Below are 16,338 nucleotides of genomic sequence, written 5' to 3' on the forward strand. Positions count from 1 at the left end.
CCCTCGAAAGCCATTTTTTTTTCGCATGGCCCCCCCCCCAAATCCCACCAGCCCCCCCTACCTTATAAAAAATGAACGGTCCCTTAGTAGCTGTTATATATTAAATTTCCTCCTACCTGTAAATTCGTATGTAAGTATAAAATATTGTTGCTTTTCGTGACGTTACATTACGTATGTATGCTCTTGTAGCAGCCATAAGAAAAACACAGGCAAGGGAAATTTCTGGCTAGATGGAAATTGTTTACTAAGAGTGGAATATTATCGTTAAAAAAATAGACAGTCCACAGATTTACTATTCTTGTATGAAAGTATGTGATAATGTTATCGACATGTTTAACAAAACCGTCGTACTTTGAAGTCAATAACGAAAAATTAAAATGTGGAATAAAAGAGGAAAAGTTCACGTACTAATTATCAAACAGATGTAATAAAACTGTGATATACTAAAAAGGTTCCCAAAAACGTCCTTAACTCAAACTCTGATATAGCTAAAACTGGGGGCCGAACATCACGCGGAAGGGGAGATCTGTCATTGCAGGGTTTCCGTGTTTCAGGGGCGTGTTCCTCCTTTATTGGGGGTTTACAGTAGGACCTAGGAGTACCTCTAAACGTCTGTCAAACGCTAGCAGTACATCTGTGACTAAACTGTGTTTCAGGTTAAAAATTGCTCTTACTTTTCGAAGAGAAGACAGCACTACTGTCGTAACTTTACATAGTCCACTGAGCGTCCCTTAGAAAACAAGGGACACAATCATACGTTTGGCTTGAAAAAGTCAAATTCAAAAAAAGAAAATGTTTTCATTGATAGATGCCACAACAATTACTCATTTATTTTAATTTAAGAGTGCTATATAAGTGCACTGAAGCTATACAAGTGGTATTACAATAAGTCACGCATAGACAAGACTGATACAAAGACGAAAGGTCTGAAAGTCGTTTTTAAATTCTGTTGTCGTGTGTTAAGAATCTTAAAATAGCATCACTAACAACCGACCTCAATTTGCTTTGATTCCCTACAATAATGTACTAAACTTGGTGCTCCAGGTGAATTTCTTGTACGAGCAAAACTACTTAGTGCCAATTTTAGCACTGATTTCACAAAAATGGAGCAAAATCACCGTGTCAGTGTTCAAGTAACAGAAAACTAGCCAGACATACCGATATACGACTACTACCTCTCTTTATTCTAAGTTCCTCGCGGTGAACGAGAAAAACGCGAAAGGAAAGGCAGCTAACGTGTGGAGAATATTCTTAACTTGACCTCAGACTACCGTCACAGTTACCGACATCGCTATTCTTTTAGAGTTCACTAACACACTGAATAAATCTCGCCCTGAGGTTAAATAAATTCCCTAACAGAACCAATGCATATGCTGTTCCCACAAAACAATAGCCTCCCACTCAGACTTTTTTTTGGCCTCGTCACGCACTCCTCCACAATCAACGTTGAGAGACAATGCATAACCAACACAATATCTGCAAAATAATGTCTGCCTGAACAAGTGTTTGTCGTAAACTTTATAGCTCAAACGAGACAGACCCGGAGATTGTGTGATTTTAGATTAAAATGGTCTGAGAAGTAGATCTTTTTGCTGTATTTTGCTTTACTTCTCGGTCACACACCGGGTCCGTGACAACTTCCTGCTTAGTAATTTTATATTCAAATTTTGTGGACAACCACTGACTAGTTCTATTGGCTCAAGTTGCCACCCAGCTTCTATCACGAATCTACACGGCCGAGCAAACTAAAACTTCTCTGGTTTATTCTACGCCAATCTGAGTACAGTGACCATGTCCACCGTCGAGAAGAATTGGCAAACAACAAGAGCCACCATCAGAGAAAGAAGCAAGTTTATGTTCGACAACGATCTCTTCACCGATGTGAAGTTTGTTGTGCCAAAGGCCAATGGCGAAAGTGAAAGTAAACAAGTCATTTCAGCTCACAAGCTGGTACTGTCGATTAGCAGTCCTGTGTTTGAAGCCATGTTTTACGGTGAGCTGGCGGAGACTGGAGACTCTATTGAACTGCCTGACTGTGAGTACGACAGTCTGTTGGACTTGTTTCGCTACATGTACAGCGATGAAGTGAACTTGAGCGGAAGTAATGTGATGGCAGTCTTGTATTTAGCCAAGAAATACATGGTGCCTTCACTGGCCGGGAAATGCACAGAATATCTGGAAGATAATTTAGATCCGTCCAATGTTTTTAACATCTTGCCGTCTGCTGAGAAATACGAAGAGAAAAACCTGGTGGATGAATGCTGGAAAATGATCGATAAACAGACAGAAGAGGTTGTGAAATCGGATGGGTTTGCGACAATCGACAGGTCCTTACTTGAAGCAGTAGTCGTAAGAAACGCTCTGACGATTGAAGAGATAGAGCTGTTTAAGGCTGTCGACTTGTGGGCGACAAAGCAATGCGAGAAACAAGGTTTAGCGGCTGATGGTGCGACAAAAAGAAGAATACTCGGAGAAGAAGTCATTAAAGGAATACGTTTTCCAACTATGAAGCACGAAGACTTCGCTACTGTGGTTTTAGACAGTGAAATCTTGCGGAAAAAAGAAATCGTCAGCCTTGTCAAATATCTTCATTCAGCCTCAAAGATTCCTGTGGGATTTCCTGAAACCAAACGATCTGGCTTTGATATTAAACGATGTTGTAGGTTTGGCTCGTTGTTCACAGGTCTTGTTTCTCAATATGATAGCACGAGAAGGGATGCCATCAGTTTCTCAGTGGACAAAGATACTGAGCTACGCGGAGTGTGCTTATTTGGCAGTGAGAACAATACTTATCAGGTAAAGCTGAAGATAGAGAACACCATGAATAGAACGCCTCTGGTGTCTAAAACTGGAAACTTTGCCTCAAAATTAATACAAAGTGAGAAATATAGCTATCACGGTTTTGAAGTGATGTTTGACGAGAAAGTACTTTTAGCGAAAAACAACATATACTGGCTGTGGGCTGTTATAAGTGGACCTGATTCATTATGTGGAAGAGATGGTGTCAGTTCTGTTAAATGTGGAGACGTCACTATCACGTTTTTAGTGCCTCTTCTTGCGTTTGTTGACTATGTTAATCAATCACACGTTCAAGTTGGTCAATTTCCGGAATTCCTTATTGTTTAAATTTCGAACGATACGTTTGCTTAACACTATATACTCGGTGACGATACGCTTTAATACGCGCACCAAAGGGACAGATCGCAGCGACTATGGAGGAGCCCGTATTGTAGAGGTTAAGACTGTGTGAGTTCTGGAACCAAGTGAACGCTCTCAATATCTACTGCACTCAAAACACTGAGCGTTTTATAAAGTAGTGGCTTAGGGTGCGTTTCTTTACGAAAATCCAAGATTGTCTTCTTAAATTTGAAAACTGATTTTGCGTTTCTTTTCTAAACAGAATAATCCAAGATCTCTCGGATCATGGTGCGTCAAAGGAACCGAAGATTCCACTCTGGGCAAGGATTCTTCGGTTCCTTTGATGCACCATGATCCAAGTGATCTTGGATTGATCTGTTTAGTAAAGAAACGTAAAATCCGTTTTCGGATTTAAGAATCCAATCTTGAATTTTCTTAAAGAAACGCACCCTTAGTGATGGAGAAAGTTTGTGATTATCGGAACATTAATGTTTTTTTTGGCCGACAGGGGGCAGAGATCTGGGTGCAACCATGCCTCATAGCTTTGAGCGTTTTTCGGTTGTGTATAGTGAAGGCAAAATGTGAAAATTTCACACACGATCGTGAGATAAAAGTAGAAACAAGAGATTTGTGCAAAATTCACCTAGAAATGGCCCGCGTAGACGCACAAAAAACGTTCCACAAAGGCTCCATATCAAACCAAAATTACAGGTATATTAATGTCCTTTGATTAGCATGCTTGTTGCGCCATTAATCTTCAGTGTATGCACGGGATTCCTGTGAATCTACGCTACTATAACGAAGAAAGTGGCTCATTAAATCGCTTTGTAGTTATTGCAAAATGACATATCTGGACCAACCGTAAATGACGTAAGCAAACATTGGTGTTTTAAAATAATGATTGCCCTATTAACTGACAAACAACATCCAAGGAAAACTTGTGGGTAGAAGAAAGCTTTGATTTACAATAGATTATCATTTGTTATAAAATTGGTTCACTCATACTTCTAAAATTGTATGTAAATATCATATATTATTGACATTTCGTGACGTTACATTACGTATGTAAGAAACTAATGTTATTGACATTGTGACAAAAGCGATGTATTTTGTAGTCAAGTACCAGGTAATAAAAATTTTATTTGTGCAATGATGTTTTCATCTTAATAATTGGCCCCTTGTGTCGAGCAATCCATGGAAAAATTGACGGGTTTTGTTATGGGAAGAAATTATACCATTTCTTAATAGATAAATCTTAATATAAGCCTAAAAGGTAACAATTTTTTTCGGGGAAGAGGGATTGTGGCTGTCATGGCGGGGTTTCCCTGTTTCAGGGGAGTATCCTTTCTTGTTATTGAATTTGGAAGTATGACCTAAAGTACCTGTTAAAAACCAGGAGTGAATCTAAGACTAAATGTTTAAAACTGGTCCACTGGAAGTTCTTGAGAAAACAAAGACGCCCTTATATTTGTGCTTAGCTTTTAAATTTCCATCAGAATCTGAAATTTTCACTCACCGGTCGATATCTTCTTCAGGAATCCTCCAGAACGCCTGTAGCGAAACAGAAATGCCTAATGAATGAACTGAATAAATTCACAGTCACTTAAGGTGGCTCAAAACAGTTTCCAGCCCTTAGATTTTGATGGGTCGTTATAACCACTCTTTATCACTTGATGCTACAATCATGGTATCAAAAAAACTGCCCAATCACTGGTGAACACGTTGTTATCATTTTCGTGACGCAATAGATTACCATAGCAACAGTATGACCTCCTAAAAACACCCTTAAGAGTGCCCGCCTGTAAAAATCAGACAAATTCTTAATTTCGTGGCAAGGGTCGAAAATTCGATTTCGCTCATATCCTTATGGAAGATAGACTAGGGCATGGCAAAAACTACTGGATAGTTTTTTTGGCAAAATATCCTTTTATTTCAAAGAAATATGCAAATAACCAAATTCCGTTAAAATCGTCATTTGACGCACCATTTTATTAAGCAAGTTTGAGAGCCTCGCATGCAAAACCACATCCTTCTTCCGTCTTTAAAACACTCAAATATTTTTGTGCAATGTTTAAATGTGTACTGGGTTGATTTTAGGGAAAGTTGCGTTGTCGTTTTGGGTGCAAAATAATTAAATTTCGAAGACATGTATTTCATTCACTTAAAAGTACTTCGTGAATATAATTACTTTTCACCATGTGCGAAACCTTCAAATGGATCAAGCTTCTGGTGGTTGAATCGCAGAAGGATGGTCTACAGATTGCTGTAAAAATTTCTTTGGGCAAATGATTGTGAGCGACGCGAGAGCTTTTCAAAGTACGTCAAAAATGCAAACATTTGACCATCCGTCGTCAAATTTCAATTTACGGGTTAGACGTATATTTTAGCATGCGCCACATGACTTGACCTATGTTAAGTTGAAATAGACACAGAGCTGATAATTTCGAAATGTTCTAACCTCATTTGCTGTAAAAGGCAGGTCCAAAGTCGATTTGACGTGTTTTTCTCACCATTCGTCGCACATAAAACAGAAGTTTGCTTTTGTTTACATAACGTCCGATGTACATCGCCAACTGTCAACTTATTTAACGGTCGAATACCATGAATCTGTGACCCTCTTCCGACACATATGATCACCACTGCATCTAAGTCAAAAACGGCTAAGTCATTTGTAGATAGTTGCTTGCTTTGCACTACACCAAACTATTACGTTTGATCATCATGGTTTGATGGCTTGAATCCTTGCTTGCAGCGGTTCCTTGGTCGTCACGCAATGCTGTCATCCCATTTTAGGGGGTAGGGGTAGGACAATTTCTATCCTAATACGTAATGCTTTGTAAGACTTGGAATCGCTGGGAGCATACAATCGTGTTGAGTAGGAAGAGATTGAATTAAGAAATGAAAAGAATGAATAGTTTACCATTGCACCTGTTGTTATCTTTTACTCGACCACCGCTACCTACATGCCCTGCGTAATACTGTAACGCTAAACTCATACCTAGGTCTTTTCGCGCTATGCAATTATTTTTGTTTATACAGGTAATACAGTGGGCTACTCCCGGGGAAATGGGTGGTGACCGCTTAATGGGACTAGCCGCTCAAATAGAGGTTGGTGCACCTTGAATATTTAATTTTTGACCATCTTTCTGCCCTTATGAACATCACTGCATCTAAGTCTAAAACGGCTGAGTCATTTGTAGAAAGTTGCTTGCTTTACGCCAAAATATTGCGTTTGATCGATTGCTGACCATTGTTGATAAGCGTGTCGGCGCAGCACAATCTTACAGCCGTTATTTGTTCTTCACGCAATGCTGTCACGGCATACGCTGCACATTATTATCTATTTTGTATAGAGTACTCTCAGGATAAGTGAAAAAATTTAATCATTGTTCATCTGTTTGTTCATATATATAATAATATGTGCATATTTATATAATCGTGTTCTATAGTGTACGTGGCGTCGGTACAAATCATGTTTGTTGTACGTTCTGAAGTTTCAGACAACAGCTGATAAAGCTAGTGCCTGTACTCACTAGAATTTTAAGAAAATCGCCATAAACAAATTATAGATCAATGAAGCAAGAACTACCTGAAATAAAAATAGGAAATCACAACGTGTCTAATTCGTGAGAAAAACAGACTAAATTTAATTAGTAATTACGTGAGTAAATAGCCCTGGCCATGCCATTTTATTTGGCGTATTTTGTTTGCTTGGTGGCGAGGCATTGGTATGTAACAGAAAATAGTGGACTGTTGTCAATACAGTCGAAAATTATCGTCAGTAAAATATTGTAAATGAAACACGTATTGACCGGTTACCTCTGCGGCCACCATTTGGTCACTCCGATAAGGGTTTCATTATTGTCCTTACCCCTATTAAGCGGCCACCCAAAATTTAAGAACTTTGTTTTGGAAAGGGCGATGGCAGATAAGAGTCTGAAACTGAAGTGCATGACGAGTGATAATTCAAACACACGTCTATCATGATTGTCTTGAATTGACTCCATGTTCGCCAAGAAATTTACAGCCCGACAGTGAAAAATTAAATATTCAAGGTACACCAACCTCTATTTAAGCGGCTAGCCCCATTAAGCGGTCACCACCCATTTCCCCGGGAGTAGCCCACTGTATTACCTGTATAAACCAAAAATAATTGCATAGCGCGAAAAGACCTAGGTATGAGTTTAGCGTTACAGTATTACGCAGGGCATGTAGGTAGCGGTGGTCGAGTAAAAGATAACAACAGGGGCAATGGTAAACTATTCATTCTTTTCATTTCTTAATTCAATCTCTTCCTACTCAACACGATTGTATGCTCCCAGTGATTCCAAGTCTTACAAAGCCTTACGTATTAGGATAGAAATTGTCCTACCCCTACCCCCTAAAATGGGATGACAGCATTGCGTGACGACCAAGGAACCGCTGCAAGCAAGGATTCAAGCCATCAAACCATGATGATCAAACGTAATAGTTTGGTGTAGTGCAAAGCAAGCAACTATCTACAAATGACTTAGCCGTTTTTGACTTAGATGCAGTGCTGATCATATGTGTCGAAAGAGGGTCACAGATTCATGGTATTCGACCGTTAAATAAGTTGACAGTTGGCGATGTACATCGGACGTTATGTAAACAAAAGCAAACTTCTGTTTTATGTGCGACGAATGGTGAGAAAAACACGTCAAATCGACTTTGGACCTGCCTTTTACAGCAAATGAGGTTAGAACATTTCGAAATTATCAGCTCTGTGTCTATTTCAACTTAACATAGGTCAAGTCATGTGGCGCATGCTAAAATATACGTCTAACCCGTAAATTGAAATTTGACGACGGATGGTCAAATGTTTGCATTTTTGACGTACTTTGAAAAGCTCTCGCGTCGCTCACAATCATTTGCCCAAAGAAATTTTTACAGCAATCTGTAGACCATCCTTCTGCGATTCAACCACCAGAAGCTTGATCCATTTGAAGGTTTCGCACATGGTGAAAAGTAATTATATTCACGAAGTACTTTTAAGTGAATGAAATACATGTCTTCGAAATTTAATTATTTTGCACCCAAAACGACAACGTAACTTTCCCTAAAATCAACCCAGTACACATTTAAACATTGCACAAAAATATTTGAGTGTTTTAAAGATGGAAGAATGATGTGGTTTTGCATGCGAGGCTCTCAAACTTGCTTAATAAAATGGTGCGTCAAATGACGATTTTAACGGAATTTGGTTATTTGCATATTTCTTTGAAATAAAAGGATATTTTGCCAAAAAAACTATCCAGTAGTTTTTGTCATGCCCTAGCCTATCTACCATGAAAATATGAGCGAAATCGAATTTTCGACCCTTGCCGAGTTATTTTCCATTTTTATGGACAGGGACTCTTAATTACAACTTTGGGGGCTTACAATTCAAAAACGGCACGGTGATTTTTTTTATATTATCAACTTTTGATAAGCATGATAAGACGCAACTTTTGGCAAAGTTAAAAAAAATTCTGTAGGTAGGGTTCAGAGCCACCTTAAAATTTTCATACATACATACATAAATCCTTTATTATCTTTCCCCATGGGGACTTTTCGAAGACAATATGGTAAAAATTTTTTCGAAAATTTAAGGACCAAAACTAGCGAAATTAACTGGGTGAAAACTCCCAGGACTCGGATTTACATTGACGGTTCCAAAGAAAGCTCAGAAAAATTTTGAGACTTCAACTGGATTCGAACTCATGGCCTTTGTGAATTCCCATGCAATTGCTGTGCTAGCGTGACTATACATGACATTCAGAAAGGTCCAGACAGCAGCAGACAAGTTATCAGTCCTAAAGTGTGGTTCACACATAGCGACATAACGACATAATCGCTTATGTAGGTAATGTGAACATTGACTTCAAGACACAAGAAAAAGATCAGTTTTTTCCTTATATTGTTATGTTCATGCTGTTATGTTGCTGTTATGTTGCTGTTATGTTGCTATTATGTCATTATGTCAGGATGTTCACACTGCAAACATAGTGACCTAACGTTCTTCTTATGTCGTTACGTCGCCAGTGTCAACTAGGCTTAAGAAAAAGAAAAAAATCTAGGCTCAAGAAAAACGACAACAGTTTTGATTTCCACAGATCTTCTACTGTCTTCAGTTCTAAATCGTAGAAAACAAAGCTGAATTCAAAATAAGTATGATTGAGAACTGAATTTGACAAAATCGGTCGAAACATGTCTTCTAAACTCAAAACTGTTGCGAATGTTTTTCTTTAACTTAAATTGCATTCAGTCTTGTTTGGAAAGTTGATTACTTCAGCAGAGATTGTTTGGAACCACCAAAAAAATTCCTTTAGAAAGTTTCTAGCCGCTTCCTTTCTCCTTTTTTCGCTCCGCCGCTTTTTTCGTGCCGTATCCCAATTAACTGGGCGCCTGGAAGAGGCTTGAAAATTTATTTCTACACTTAACTTGTTAAGTTTAAAAAGTTCTTACTTCATATTTTAAAACACAGGGACACTGGTCCTCTCAAAGAACCCTTTCAGTCCCAAGCTCAAAATGCTATCACTTAGCTGATGATTTTCTTTATTCTCGTCACCTGCCTGCTTGATAATGCATTGGTATTGTAATGAGAAATTAGATTCCGATCAGTCCTGGGATTTAAAGGGTTGACTAAGAGTATCAGTAGTCTCCGGTCTAACTTGAGTCTTCGGCCCAAATGACAAAGCCACCAAGGGACGGAGGCGTAGCAGTTTTCTAAAGCTTGTAATTCTATCTGTCGTGCTAGTGTAACAGGGCTAGGGGCATTGTTTCTGTTGTTTGTTCTATTGTTCTCTCTAAGGGTATCGAGCCATTCGTGTGAGACCTTGCAAGAACTGCTACCCAACCCCGAAGGGAAACCAACCATTGTACAACAGCAGTTTTGGGGGCAATTTGAGAGCTCAACACACTGCTTACCGAGAACAGGTTTGTCTTGCTTTTCTCGTTAAAAACTCCGTGATGTGGAAAGGGAAATGTCTTGAACTGTCTTGTGTTGCTACCCAACAGTAGATCACGGCACGCGCTAGTCTCCTGAAAGATAAGAAAACAGGTGCTTTGACAAATGCAATTATTTTGTTTTTACGACCGTTTGGAATTATTTTGTTATTTTACAGCAGAAAAAAGACCGCGCGTTCTTGTACTTTATTTACCCACGTGGGGCTGAAGAGTAATCAATAGGCTTGTTTAGATAGGCAATTACATCGATCAAATTCCTACCCAGCTTGTGAACGAGTGTCAACGGGGCAGACCACCATACTTAGGATTTTCGTGCCCAGCCCTTTACGAACGGCGATGTTCGATATGAGGTTAAGCACGAGCCGGAATAGGAGACAGGGCCAACGGCTTAACGACTTAATGTCAACGCCCAGTGACGCGATCAAATAAACCAAGTTATGGTGGTATGTACTGAAAGCATGATCTTACCAGTTTTTCTAAGACCCTGGTTTTTGGTGTGGTAGAGAAATTCGTTTTTGGAGCAACAGTTAATGTACCCCAAAGGATAGTCTGACCTGTGGTACTGGGGAAGTTAATCTAATGTAACGTCACACAAAGATGGTTTCGTTACCTTATGTTCAGGAGAGTAATAGTAAACATACGCCAGACGATAGCGTGACTTGTGATGCTGAGGGAACCGCCGCAGACAGTACTCGAGAGCATGATTACAGCGATCCATGAGCTCTTTCTTCTTGGCCTGTTGCTCCGCCGTTAATGGGGCCCGCTTGCTCTCCACTCCTATACCGCCCTGTGTTGCGTCTACCACGGTGTTAGGGGAAGATGTCACAGGATCACTTAAGGTCGTCGGCGAAACAACCTTCGACGCTTCAACCATATTAACGTCTTCATCAGCGTCTATTTTTTCTGGCTTGGTGTCATTCTCAAGATTTTCATTCGCTGCACTAATTTTCTCTGTTTCAATATTAGTATCTTCCACGTCTGCCAAGGACTTGGTCCCTTCTTCTTCCTTCTCTTCAGCTGAGTTTTTGTCAAGTTGGGGGCTTCTCAACTTCTCTGCTTCTTGATCTTCTTTGAACGGTTTTTCTAAATACAACACTGTCTCCTGTTCCGCTAATTTGTCGAATTCTAAGGGTGTTTCCTTTAAACCCTCCTCTGATTTACAAGCTTCAACACTTACACGGTCATCAACTAAATCTGAACTCAATGAGGACGGTTTAGTATCTTCGGAACTTCCCATTTCTTCCTTCAGTTTAAAATCTTGACCAAAAATTTCCGACTTCTCTTTTTCCAGATTTTCAATCGGTTGACCAGTTTCCAACACTTCGCTCTCATTAGTACTAAGCACCGAGGCAGCCTGGGAACTATCTGGTGTCTGCTCTGCAGAGGTGAAACCGCTGGACGCGACGCTCAGGTCAACTTCCATCGGTACTTCGGCCGAGGGTTGATCGCTCTGTGAACCAAAAGTCTCGCTTGTTAACTCTATCGGAGTTTCCACAGAAGAAACTTCCATGGCAATGTCTTTTGATTCTTCTGTAACATTATCTTCTGTTCGGGACAAATTAAGTCCCTCAGTCTGTCGGGGCTCAGGCAAGCTCACAGAATCGGCTCCACTAACTGCTTCAGAAGATTTTGACTCCCCTTGTTTAGGGTCTTCGAAAACGCTGTTTGACAAAGATTCTAAAAAGGCAAAAAGAAGAATGAGTTTTTGAGTTCTCTTTGACTGCACCTTTCCAAAGAGGCTGGGAAATAGATATACAGTGGAATCCTCAGTCTCCGATTTTTTGAACCAAACATTCGAAAAACCGGGATTCCACTGTAGATCTATTTCCCCGCCTGTTTTCCAACAGTTTCGTCGATTTATAAAATGACACTCCCGCACACTACTTCTTTCTAGATTTTCCATCACGATTTGACTCAAGTTAGAGGGACTATTCACGTCTATAGTGGCTCATCACCGCGTGTCCTGTGCCTAAACATAACTCATACCCAATACCTCCTCAACCGACTGGACCGTATGAGCTTGGTACGAGTCTATACTTATATGGCACAAACCTGATGTAGTTGACTCGCTCCTGTACACAGTCCCCTGACCTGTGTCTGTGTCAAACTCGGCGTGATAGAAGGGGCCTTGTGAGGCTCGCTGAAGATGCTCCTCCAGGACAATGACGTCTACATCTGGGTACTTGTTAAATAGTAGTTTGAGAACTGACACGTGGATTCGGAAATAAATCTGCGAGGAAAAATGGAAAGTGAAAATGCCTTGCTTACTACAGTGCTGCAGAGAATAGTTAAGTGACAACCAACCCCGGCGTTTATCCCAGTTCCTGTAGCTAGTGTCTAGTGCCCTCTACCCAAGACCGGAACCCGAAGGTTCGTCCAGGTGGAGGTGGGGTGGGGGGAGCACTTCAAGAGCAAAGCGTCATCCCCCCAAAAAGCGCAAAGCTTTGTTATGTAGTGCCCCCTTCTCCAGATGGAAACCCGAAGGTTCGCCCAAGTTTAGTGGTGAGCACTGCAAAACTAAAGGGTCTAACCACCTCCCCCCCCCCCCCCCAAAAAAAAAAAAAACTAACCTGCAAGCAAGCCCACGTTGGACGGCACAAGCGCAAGCGCGAAATAGAGCGGCGAATCGAGCGCTGGATCGCTTTGCTCTTCGCCGCTCGCGCGTGTGACTCAAACGTGAGCCGGCTTGCAGGCTAGTTTTTTTGGGGGAAGACGCTTTGGTTTTGCAGTGCTCACCACTCAGTGACCATCTCGGCACTTGAAGCCGGACCCCATTGAACACCTGCGCCCTTCCACATTGTAATACTAGACCTGAGTCCACAGAAAGATAATAAAAAAAGCGGGAAGTCTATAACGTTTCCAGATCAATATCCATAAGAAATGTAAACAGTTAATCTTACCTCTAGTGCTTCAAGAGAGTGTTCCGGAGGATTATAATACGAAATTCTCCTGGGATAACTTGAGATATCGTCATCCAGATATTTAGCACTCTAACAAGAACAAAACATGATTTGAGAAAGAACGATTGTCTAATGAGTAACTTTTAGGAGCTGGTATGTTCTTTACGTCAGGTTTGATGGTCATAGCGACGCCCAACCACTAGTCATACGTATCGCGGTAACGCAGATGCAACAGATGTCATTGTCACATTTTGTTTCATTAGCGAATTGATTCAAAATATTTAAAGAACTTGTGAAACTTAAAACTAGGCGAATTTTTTTTTTTCTTTGGGTGTAACATCGAAGGAGATATTGAATTTCTGGGTGGCAAAAGTGCTAATATGCGCGCTGTAAATGGTAAATTCAACGAGTTGTAGAGTACTGTATGGGACGCTAAAATTTGAAGACGTTCCACGTGACTTGAAATGGTTTCTTGAGCTTGTCAGACACACAGTAAATATATAATAGATATTTTACTAAACTCATCGTCTCAAATGCACGTAATTTACGGATCGAAAGTCAAACCTCGGTCCATAACTTACAACTGGTACATACCTCGAACTCAGTTATCAAAAGATATACGTGTCGATCGCAACTGTTAAAAGACTACTCACCTTCTGGTAATGTTCAAGATAGACACTCGGAGGTTTCTTCAGTTTCTCTGTGATCTTTCCTAAGATGTAGTGATGGAGCCAAGGTTCTCCGTCTTCAATTCCAAGAGCTGAATTGAAGCAGCGCTCGGACAACAGCAACATCTCATCTCGCCGCTGAAGCAGTGACGAACGGTTGTCCGAGGCCATTTCATCTTTATCAAACTGCGTCAGAAAGAAAGTGTTATTAACTTTGGTGATAACAAAGCTATGAAATATGTTTCAGAAAGAGGACGATTCATTTGATTTTAAAACAAAACATGTTTCAGTCGTTCAACAAAACCACCACCAGCACTACCCCCATTACTACGCCCCTTACTACCCCTCTCTTTACTACCAACACCACAACCACTACCCCCCCCCCCCCCCCCCCACCACCGCCACCACCACCAACAACAAGATAAGAACAACACCCGCTTATGATGACAAAGAACAATAACAATTCACACCATGAGATCGGTCGGATGAGAGATTTCATGAAAAACTCTGTTTGGTCATTTCCAGAGTCAAACTTCCATCATACGTGAAAATGTCAGTCACCAACAGTAGTCGTTCTCGAGGCTTAATCTCAATCTCACGATCGTACTTCAAGTACCGCTAACAGAGTGATGTAAAAAATTATTTGTTCTAGTACACACCTGGTTCAGCTGCCTGGAAGCGTGGGAATATAACACATAACAGAGTGTGCCGTACTGTAATAAGAAAGATAAACAGTTGAGTCAGTATCAGCAATGTCAGTGGAGACGATTCACAATTTTTTTTAGGTATCAGTGAAGTAATAGTTGGACTGAGTGCTATGCTCAAAGGCTAATATTCAAAACTCATGGATGGGTAACCTCACATCGTATTTCCGATTTCTGAGTTTGAACAACTAGAACTGAGATTCAATGGAGCATGACAGCGTTTCAACGGGACTCCCTGTGAAGGAGGAGTACAAGAACTCCGCACGTGCGTTACACATCTCGGTAAACCTCTCCTCCTTCCTCTGCAAAACCACAACGTGAAATGACAAAATTCGAGGTTTAACCTAGAATGTAAAACCTGACGTTTCGACTTTTCTCTTCTCGAATGCAACTGACACATCAAACCTAAAAGGCAAGCTCAGTGTATTTCTGAAAGGAGCTTTTCCCAAAGGAGGCCTGAAAGTTGTATCAAGATACGGTATGCATAATGCACATGCAGAGCTATATTGCACTGCACTTTTTGCGATACTCTCGTTGTTGGCCCAGCCGTGGTTTGATTGTTGGCTCACTTTCTTGATCGATCGATTGTATAAAAGTGGGGCTGGAATAAACAGACTAACTAAAAAAACCGGACAAACCTCTTCCCACAGGCTGCTGTTAGAGCCGTCGATCTCGAGCGCTCTTTTAAAACACCTAAAGATAGAGAGAAAGCGGAACTTCGTAACGCAACAGACTAGAAATCCGCAGTGAGGAAAAATTAATTTCAACCTTGCGAAAAAGGACTTACCTCAGAGCCGATACAGCAAGCTTCTGTATGGGTCCTTCACTTTTGGGTTCACACTAGGACAAAGTTCACGACAGTTTTAAAAATGAATGTAAATGCTTTTGTTATACCTCCCAACTCAAGTACCTTTTTCCGATTGGGTTAGAACGTGTCAAGTGTCGTGGGTCAAAACTCACTAACTCCCTAGGGAAACAACAACTTGAACTTTAGAAACTCACTAACTCCCTAGGGAAACAACAACTTGAACCTTGAAAACGCGGCAAATTTGTGAGCCAGCCGACTTCAAGCAAACGATTTCTTCGCAGTTTTTTTTTTTTCTATTTTTGAGTTCGGAGGTATAACAAAACAATTACTGGTCCCGTGGGACACAGTGAGTTTTGTTTCCCCTCGACCTCAATGTTCCCCGAGGCGAAGCCGAGGAGAACACTGAGGGTCTTGGGGAAACAAAACTCACTGTTTCCCTTGGGGCCAGTCATTAAGGGCTTACTGTTCATTTTCTTCTGCAACCACAGTCGAAGCTCTCGCGGGCGACCAACTCGGGAATTTGAAAACGTAGCCGAAAAAACAACAGAGACCCCTAAGGGAACTAATCAGAATTGTCCTTTTCATCTTGGACCAGTTTGCCATGTAATAAATCAAATAACTATAAGTGTAACCATGTAATGGATCCTGTAAAATGTAACTTATATTAATCAGTGGAAATCGTCCATTGGCATTGCAGTCCCTTACGAGAGTGGTCGCTTACAAAAACTTTACATAACAAACTGTGAGTGACAGTTCAACGGGGTTTCACAATGGTGGTCCTAGCCTGAGCTGGTCGAATACGAGAATGGTCCGAATGCTTTGATTGTTATAAGACGGTGAAAACTTCGGTAGACTTATACCGAGTTAACACGACTATGAAATATGTTTACGCAGCATTAAGCTCTAGTCTAAACAGGAGATAATACTCACCGCGTTTAACTTGTTCTCCAGTCTGCTTTTACGAGCGAGAGCCATGGCCGCCCACGTATCAGCTCTGTCGGGTTGAACAGTTACATCGTGCATGTAGAACTTGAGTGCTTTGCTGAAAACAACAACAACAAAAAAATAACAAGTTGAAAAATTTCGTATTTTTTTGGTCGATCGCAATCTGACTAACTTAACCAACTTCACTCGTCTTTGGTTTACTGTTGTCT

General features: G+C 40.7%; 2 protein-coding genes across 5 annotated transcripts in view; one reads left to right on the top strand and one right to left on the bottom strand.

Moving 5' to 3' along the window:
• Nucleotides 1–16,338, bottom strand: part of LOC110069187 (calcineurin-binding protein cabin-1-like) — a 75,185-nt gene that overhangs the window by 33,200 nt on the left and 25,647 nt on the right. For 3 of the 4 annotated variants that reach the window (XM_089279107.1, XM_089279106.1, XM_089279108.1), the window contains exons 40-49: nt 16,115–16,226; nt 15,164–15,216; nt 15,015–15,069; nt 14,332–14,385; nt 13,658–13,858; nt 13,005–13,094; nt 12,157–12,334; nt 10,715–11,781; nt 10,066–10,179; nt 4,655–4,689 (exon numbers count right to left, since the gene is read on the bottom strand). In XM_089279107.1, the coding sequence (XP_089135233.1) occupies nt 4,655–4,689; nt 10,066–10,179; nt 10,715–11,781; nt 12,157–12,334; nt 13,005–13,094; nt 13,658–13,858; nt 14,332–14,385; nt 15,015–15,069; nt 15,164–15,216; nt 16,115–16,226 (1,959 nt within the window). Of the gene's footprint in view, nt 1–4,482; nt 4,690–10,065; nt 10,180–10,714; nt 11,782–12,156; nt 12,335–13,004; nt 13,095–13,657; nt 13,859–14,331; nt 14,386–15,014; nt 15,070–15,163; nt 15,217–16,114; nt 16,227–16,338 lie in introns of those variants that run through there. The other variant, XM_089279109.1, reaches the window with a different exon arrangement.
• LOC149097008 (BTB/POZ domain-containing protein 6-like) lies at nt 1,705–4,288 on the top strand. Its single transcript, XM_089279119.1, has one exon. It carries the CDS (start codon nt 1,792–1,794, stop codon nt 3,124–3,126), a length of 1,335 nt encoding a protein of 444 aa, XP_089135245.1. The 5' UTR covers nt 1,705–1,791; the 3' UTR covers nt 3,127–4,288.

This window comes from Orbicella faveolata, unplaced genomic scaffold (assembly GCF_042242905.1).
Source record: "Orbicella faveolata isolate gen_17 unplaced genomic scaffold, um_ofav_v1 contig_47, whole genome shotgun sequence".
Taxonomy (NCBI): domain Eukaryota; kingdom Metazoa; phylum Cnidaria; class Anthozoa; order Scleractinia; family Merulinidae; genus Orbicella; species Orbicella faveolata.

Coding starts and splice junctions, on each gene's coding strand:
- LOC149097008 (XM_089279119.1), top strand. CDS start 1,792: ATGTCCACCGTCGAGAAGAATTGGCAAACAACAAGAGCCACCATCAGA.